Raw genomic sequence first — 8,471 nt, 5'->3', positions numbered from 1 at the left:
CTGCTATAATAGCACTCTTCCCCCGTATGGTTCGTCCATTTTCTCTCAATTTCACACCACTTCGGCTCTCCCGAATCAGACCTTACAAGAGGAATCAACCTCTTGACCAAGTTGTCGATAAGCTTTTCTTGATCAATAGGTGCCGTTAGCTTGGCAATGGACTCACTTATCTGTGAAACACTGTGCTGAGAGGATGTGTCATCTCGTTGACTCTTTAAGTCCGTTTCTTTGTATGCCTCACAGTTATCCACTAGATAAAGAGCTTCTTTGATCAACTCGTTTAGCGTCATCCTCCTTATCATATGCAGATTCTTCTGAAGGCCCGCATGTCTCATTCCCTGGATAAAGATCAGCATCAGTCGTGCTTGTGTAGGTAATTCCGCTCTCGGATAGAGCTTAACATATCTCTTGAGCCGTAATGATGCTTTGCGTACTGATTCATTCTCTTTCTGTTTGAATCTATGGATTTGCAAGACCGTGTCGTGAGCAATGCCTTTTGGCGAGAATTCTTCAATAAACTCCTCAAACAGCTCATATAGGTTCTCAAAATCCCATTTTTCCACCGAATCGAACCATGTAGCTGCATCATCTTCTAGAGTCAATCAAAATCCCGCAAACTGTGTCGCAAAATCTGAAACTTCCTCTGCTCTAATCTCTCTTCTAAAAGCCGTTACGTGATCTCTCGGATCTTTATCTCTGGAGTATTTTCTGTTTACCGATTTCTGGACTTGGGATGGTCTAACTCGTCGATTGTCTACAAGTATAACCAGAGACTCTCCCAATCCTTCTCTCGTTATCGCTCTTGAAGGGAATCCTGGTGGCTCTCTTCTTGGAATTCCTATAGGAATTCTCGTGTTTGGTGGAGGCATTTGTGGTCCTTCATTGACCAAATATCCACCTCTTTCTAGTACAGTCTGTGGATTTGTGCTTTCTACAACTCTGTATTCTCGTCCATACTTGTCTACAACTATAGATCTCCATTGACAGTCGACTCCATATGTGTAGACATATAAGAGCTTGTAATCCGTTATCTCTTCTAGGTATGGATCTGAGCACCTATAAAGATTGACCTCATTGTCGTCAATGTATCTATATAGTCCTTCACTCTCATGACCAATCATCCAAACTCTCTTAACAAGATGGGTCTTTATCAATTGCAAGTTTGGAAGATCCATTTGTAAGCTGCGTTTGAATCTAGGGTAGACATGATTTCTGGACTTAAGAGCTTTTTCTTGGTTCACGTAGACTTAGTTTACTGTGTTCAAGTTCTTTGGTTAGGGAAAAGTCGAAACTATGTCCAAAACCGCAACCGTTTCGTCACAATTCTCGCAAATTGTCGCTTTCAGACACCCCTAACTTGCGGATGAATTTGAGGCCTCAAACGACGTTTTTTTTCAAAGTTGACCTAAATGGTTGCCGCTCTAAGATCTGTAGAGCCGCTCTCAGGCTACGTTTTGATATAAAAACTTTTTCGATCCGATATCGTTTGTGAAAGTTATGGCCAAAACAGTGAAATGCAGTTTAGACTGGTCAAAATGAGTCCAAATTCAATTTTAAAAGAAGATTTGGGATCTCTGTGACACTGTGAACACTCTTGTATGGTCAAAAGTATAGTTGGACCCTAAAACTGGCCTAAAGACATCCTACGCGTAGGATGTCTATATACTCAGAATTGAACAAAATTTGGTCCAGAGACTCCCCTTAAGTCCAGCAACACAATGGTATGCTCAGAATTTCATTTGGACCTAAAAATGGCCTTGAGACATCCTACGCGCAGGATATCTTTTTGCTCAGAATGACTTGAAATTTTCACGCCAGCTTCTCCTTGATGTGCTGATCACAGTGGTGTGCTCATAGGTTGGTTTGGAGTCCTAAATCAAGCTGGAGACATCCTACGTGTAGGATGTCTAACTTCTCAGATTTTGTCCAAACTTGATCCCAAGATTCTCCTAGTGCTCAGCAACCCAATGGTATGCTTAGATTTGAGTTTGGATGTCAAAAGACCCCAAAACTAGCTATCCTTGCCTTTTTCAGTAAAAAATGCTAAAGTCTGTTCAATCTTCCCTTTCACTGACGCAAATGAAATAAAATTTATCACATGCACTCAATACAACATTTAGAACATGCCTATGGAGTCATCCTATGGTTTGGTCTCAAAATTAGGCCTTGGACACAATTTGGGTAGGATGTCTGGCAATTCTCGTCTTTTGGCTTTGATCTATCAAAATTTGATCAAATTTTCACTTTCCAGGTGAAAATAGGATAAAACCTACCTTCTAAACACACTCGTAACCTCATATTTTCAAAATTTCCACCAGATCACCCTGTAGACATCTTACGCGTAGGATGTCTACTGCTTATTTTTTCAGATTGAAGTGTCCCTGATGCTTCCTTATGCTCTCAGCAAGTGCAAGTATGCTTCACAATTGCAAAACCATGCAAAAATCACTCAATTTAAGCCTTTTCTAAAATTTTACGTTTTCTGACTCCACCTTTTGGCTTTTGGTCAACAAAAATAGGGAAAAACACCCAAGTCAATATGTTACTAGGGTAAAACCTACCCTTTGAACTCACTGGTGCAGTCAGAATTTTCAAATTTGGTCTCTAGAACCCCCTTGAGACATCCTACGTGCAGGATGTCTATGTTTACAGAATTGCAGGTTTTCTTCATAGAACCCTTGCAAATACTCTTTTATATGCACAGCATCAGTCAGTCATACAAAAATATCCACAAAAACTTGTTTAATGCATTTTTACCCTCAAAAGCACACTTTTCCGTGATTCCAAATGCAATCAAGAACTTTAGCAAATAATTCAATGCTGAATAGCTCTAGATCAAAATTGGATCACTTACCTAAAGGTACTCCTACAAATCATATGGGGTTTTGCATCTATGAGTAGAAAAACGCTTCACTGCCACACACGGACTAGTAAACGCTTTTATCACCTCACAAATCACTCCACCACCAACAACTACTCTAATCCACAGATCCTAACTAAACCTATCTAGTCGCAGACCCTCGGCAAGACACATGTTTCCTGGCTATCCACTTCATCGCTAGAACTATGGAGCATGTCGGTCTTTTCAGATTGGCCTTTGGAGCTCAGACAGGCAAGTTATGGCTAGTTGAAAATTAGCCGGGGGTCGAGTGTATGCCCACTTGGTAGCATCAAAAGACACGCCATCCGATGGGTTTTGAGCTTCGACCAGGTTCTAAAGAGTAGATCATGTTACGTGAAGTTTATGAAAAATTAATAGCTTATCAATCGGAGTTGAAGTGATCGAGTTTCGCTAGGTGGAAATTTGATGATGTTTGCTGGCAAGGCAGCACCTGGTGATTTTCTTGATTTTTGCAACCCCGATTTGCGACCTCGACAAGGTTCAAGTGTGGCGTAGGATGGCAAGTTCGAACACCGAGTCGACGACCTTCAGTATCTTTTTTGCAACTCAAGAATCAGTGCACAAGACACCGGCAATGTAGGGAACGAGGGTTTAAAAAACCCCTTGGTTATTATTTGTAAAGGCTAAAAATAAGGGGGTGGAGCTCCAAAGTTAACAAGTGATAAAATCACAAGGCCTTCTCATAGAAATATATTTGGAATCCACAAGAGAAGAATAAGAAGGTGGGAATGAAATGAAGAGATAGGGAATGTGTCGTGTAATTGTCATTGCATTCAAAAGAGAGTTATAAGAGTTGTATGAAGAGAGGTTGAGTCCAAACAATTTGATAAATTTTTATTTTGTACATTGCTAGGTAAGTAGGGTTATTGATGGTGGGTGGAGGATCAAATGCACGTCTTTTGTGTGATCACACCAAGAGCAAAATTTTATGTTGCATGGTGGAGTTGAATTGTGAATATCTATTTCCTTAATTCTGAGTGTACTTTTAAGTCCCCTACTTAGCCAAGACTTTTCCCTTTAAAGCAAAACAAGGGTGCATAGTCTCAAAGATCTAAAAAGTAAGAAGTGTTGGCAAGGCCTTTACTAAAGCAAGGCCTTTACTAAAGCAAGGTGAGAGCAATATTCAATCAAGAGCTCTTCTTTCACAAAGTCCTGCATAGCTTTTTCACTTGGGACAGAGCAACATAGATTTTTTTCAACTTTTAAGGACACACAAAATAACACATGATTGTTGGTAATGAACTAGATATTAGATATTTCAACTATAATTAGATATTAGATGAAAAGTTGACCATATCATAAAACATCTAAAAGATACATTTTTCGGGTGGACTACAAGAAAATATGAGGGAGAGAAGGTAGAGAGAAGAAAAATTATTTTTAAAAGGTATTATTTAGTAAGCTGATTTCCCCATGAGATATATATATATATATATATATATATGTGTGGATATGGTACTTCCAACATCTAAAAAGAAAATCCACATTAAATAAGCATTAAATGGCAAAAAGATTTATCATAAGAGGATTTTTAGAAATACGCTTCTAAGAGATAAAAGGCAACACGAGAGGAGAGAGAGAGAGAGAGAGAGATGAAATGAAATGAAATGTTAACATCTTCAAAAGGCCAAAATGACCTATGAGACCAATCTGTTACAAAATAGTGAATTTGATACCATGTCTGGGTACAAAAGAACTAGAACAAAAATACTACTATTACTAGAGAGAGAGAGAGAGAGAGAGAGAGAGAGAGAGAGAGAGAGAGAGAAAAAGAGAGAGAGAGAGAGATCATTTTCATTAAAAAAAATTGATTTTGTAGTGATCATTTTTTTAAAAATTACCTAATTTTGTTGGCTGGCTACTTATCAGAGAGTTAATGGCAAATACACCATATCATAATGGCAAATACACCATATCATAAAAGGAGTTTCCGAAACATGCTTTTGGGGGATAACCTAATTTCACAGGTTGGCTACTTATAGGAGAATAAATGGCAAATAGATCATATCATAAAAGGATTTTTGGAAATAAGCTTCTGGGAGATAATGCAAGAGCATTGACAGATAAAGAGAGGAGAGACTCATCGTTTAGAAACAACATTAACTTCATAGGTTGGCTACTTATCAGAGTTAGCGACACATAGAAAATTGAAAGTGAACCATGAATAGATAAACCAAGTGTGGGAAGAAAATTGGGCCTACGGAGAAGCATGGCACCACATCTGAGCTCTCCCTCCTAGCTGCACACAAACAGAAATGCAACATAGTACGCCCAAATCTGTTAGCAAAGGGACATGAAGATCCAGCACGAAACTGACTAGTGACGTCATGCACATATAAAAAATGAAAAGCTAATGCTAATGCTTTTCCTCATCTTCTGGACCCTCGCTGTTGAGCTGCAGCGGCTTTTGCAGAATCCAGGTTTGGGGGCAGCAGTATTGCCACAGAGCTAAAAGGCGGTCCACATTTGCATGGTGGAAGAAGAAAATGGGGTCAAGGCGGCAATTTCTGGGTAAGCCAGATGCCCGCCCGTGCCGCCCACGATGGTGTGCACCAAGTCGTGCACCAGCTCCAGTGATGCGTAGTGCCCATACTGTTTGCCATCGCCATGCATTTTCTCGGACCAGAAGTGGTTGGAGAATGGCAGCCATTGGTTATGGTGAAAGATTGCGTGCACGCCCTCCATCAGCGTGGTGTTGGCATTACACATGAAAGTGACATTGAGCTTGTCGTTCTGGGACTGGTAGGTGGCAGTGACATGGCGCACAGTAGGGACGTAGTGCTGAGGGGTGAGGGGATACCCTGACCGCGCACAAAGTAGTGGGGCCTGGCGGTGGGGTTGAAAACATCAGAAGAGTTGAAGGGCTTGGCAACATCAATGGGGACAACGAAGGATTTAGGGGGGTTGGGAATGGAGGTGCTGGAAAAGGATTTCTAGGCATAGACAAAGGGAGATTTCAGTGGAGGTGAAGACTTCAAGGAGGCCTAAGACCCGAGTGGTTTAGTTAGCACAGTCCCAATAGGGAAGCGGAGCTAGGACGGCCTACTCTTCCATGGAGTCAGAGATGACAATGGAGGCGAGGACCTTGGCCTGGCGGCTGATGGACTGCTCCAAGAGCTGCATCACGTAGGGGCGGTGCCAAGTGGGGAAGAGAGGGGAGTAATGTTGGCAGTAGCTGCCCCACTATTTAGGACTCCATGCCGTCGAAAGGGGCATATTGAGGCAGGCCATGCAGAATGCCTGCTATCTGATAGAAAGACCACTTGTCAGATGCAGGGAGTGCTTGCACAGCGAACAGAGCGAGCAAGAACGCATACCTCCTCATGTTCAGCCGATCCAGGCGTTCTTGCGCCATCTCGTCGCCTCTCGTCTGCAGCGCATGTGGGTAGAAAATGTCCAGCACCACGTTCTCACGCTCTATGGACTTCGTCACATCCACCACCTTATCAATAGTAGAAGCAGTACTACTGTCTTGGCCGGCCACCTCGGAGCTTGCTACCCTGATCCCACGCTTGAGGATCCTCCATCTCTCCCCCACGCATGACGTTCCTCAATCTCTCCGGCCATACCCTCTCAGGCCCCATCCCTTCCTCTTCCCATTCCATCAGCTCCTCATCTCCATCATCAACTCTAGAGAGCTAGGCCACAAAATTCGCTTCCTCTGCCTTCACTGACAGTGTTGGTCTTTGCGGACCACTGTTGCCAATCATGGTCAGAAAACTGTTGATCACGCAAAAGAGAGAGAGAGAGAGAGAGAGAGAGAGAGAAGGCGGTGAGCGACAGGTAGAGCTTTCTGGATATCATGCAGAGCAAGTCAGTGAAGGGGAACGAAATGGTTCTGGAACGACAAGAAAGGGAGAGAGCTTGGTTTCGTTGAGTGAGAGAGAGAAAGAGAGAGACTCAAGGGAAGATCTCCAAAGATACCTCAATTTTGCATTTTCCCAAAATTCATAAGAATCTGACATACCACATTGGATCCTTCACCAACCCCCCAAAAGCTCAAAACTACACCCACATATTTTCCATTAGAGGCAACCCAAAATCTTTAACATTTGAAAACTCAAAGACATGTCCATCATTAGAGTTACACACTCTTCATTTAACATGAGTGCCCACTATCTTATTTCAACCAATGAGCATTTTGGGCTTATTAAAAAATGCTTTAAAATACAACTCAATTTTTTTCTATTTTAGTCAGCAAAAAGATAAGCCATCTCTTTAGCCTTTGCCCCTTGGGCAGGCCAAAAAGTAAAGGGAAATAAAAAAGCTTAAGTGGGTTCACAAAGATATGTAACGCAGGTGAGATGTCCCTTTGAAACCCTTTTTGGGAAAAAGAAAGTTGAAGGGTTTGGCTCAAGTTAGAAAAAAAGAGAGGGCAAATTTTTTAGCCAAAGAGAGAAGGGAGCAACGATGGCACTGCGTTGCCCCTTGGGGGAAAAGGATCAAGAGGGAAAAAACAAAAGGAGGGACTGGGGTTTTTTTTACGAAGAAGGGAGTTTTCTTTTCTTGGAGAGACGGAAGGTTTTTTCGACTCATCAAGGAGAAAAGCTCTCGCTTGTGCGTGGCGACAAGGAAGCAAAGGAAGAATCTCTACCATCAGAATGGTGTCAATGAAGGTCGTCGTCTCTAGTTTTTTTTTGGGGTGCTCGTCGAGGTTGTGCCGATGGAGCCGGTTGTACTGGATCATCTTGAGTAAAGTGAAGAAACATTGCCCGCTTCTTGGTGTCGATTCCCTCTTCCCCCCTGCTCTCGTCTTATGCTCTTGTGCAATTTGCAGTGTCGCGTAGAAGTGTGTGTGCGCCTCGAGCCATCACTGTGTGGATTTGCACAGAGAGAGAGAGAGAGAGAGAGAGAGAGAGAGAGAGAGAGGTGTTGTCTGTGTTGAAGGGCAAGGATTGAACATTGTGGCATAGGTGTGTTCGATTGTGGTAGTTCCAACCGTGCATGTTATTAGGTGAGGTGCATGTGGAGCTCTGCTAGCATTTCGTGCGTGTTTTGAAGGTGTGTTTGACAGGATAGGGGTGCTGTGAGTACCCTGAGCTATAGGGAGGCCTTTGTTTGTGTGTTGGGCATGTTCCCCATTCCCTCTCTCCAATGTTAGTTGAAATTATATTTGTGTCCAAACAATATGGAGTAATGCATTTGTGCCTTGAAAACATAAAGTAACACGTCATTAAGAAAGAGGCTTCAATTACTACATCTATTATTAGCTACGTGAGCTTCAGTGGAAATGAAATACTTGAAAGCTGGATAGATTCCAAAATATTTTTCCGCTACCAAAACTTCATTTATAAGTTATCATCAGATTTATAGGTAGAAATTGTCTTACTCCTTTAGATTTAAAGGATTTTTTGATATCCCAAATATTTGGGAGTAGCAATTTTTAGACCCCATTATGAGTTTGTAATCACCATTGTAAATAACTTTAGACAAGGATCGTGTACCGTTTAAACCACTTGAACTCGGTAATTTAGTGCATTGATGCATATGCATACACCTAAAGTTGTGTCCTCTTGGCAAAAATCAAACTTTCTCCTATGGATCTCTTTGCTTTGGAAATTAGTGACCA

General features: G+C 41.9%; 1 protein-coding gene across 1 annotated transcript; it reads right to left on the bottom strand.

Moving 5' to 3' along the window:
* Positions 1-4,710: 4,710 nt before the first annotated feature.
* LOC147463863 (uncharacterized) lies at positions 4,711-6,809 on the bottom strand. Its single transcript, XM_086529649.1, has 3 exons — positions 6,387-6,809; positions 6,220-6,272; positions 4,711-6,149 (listed from the first exon to the last, which is right to left on the bottom strand). Exons 1-3 carry the CDS (start codon positions 6,505-6,507, stop codon positions 6,090-6,092), a joined length of 234 nt encoding a protein of 77 aa, XP_086385775.1. The 5' UTR covers positions 6,508-6,809; the 3' UTR covers positions 4,711-6,089.
* Positions 6,810-8,471: the final 1,662 nt, after the last annotated feature.

This window comes from Adiantum capillus-veneris, chromosome 2 (assembly GCF_014529385.1).
Source record: "Adiantum capillus-veneris isolate H3 chromosome 2, ASM1452938v2, whole genome shotgun sequence".
In the NCBI taxonomy this organism is placed as follows: Eukaryota; Viridiplantae; Streptophyta; class Polypodiopsida; order Polypodiales; family Pteridaceae; genus Adiantum; species Adiantum capillus-veneris.
This window is presented reverse-complemented; position numbering and strand designations above follow the sequence as displayed.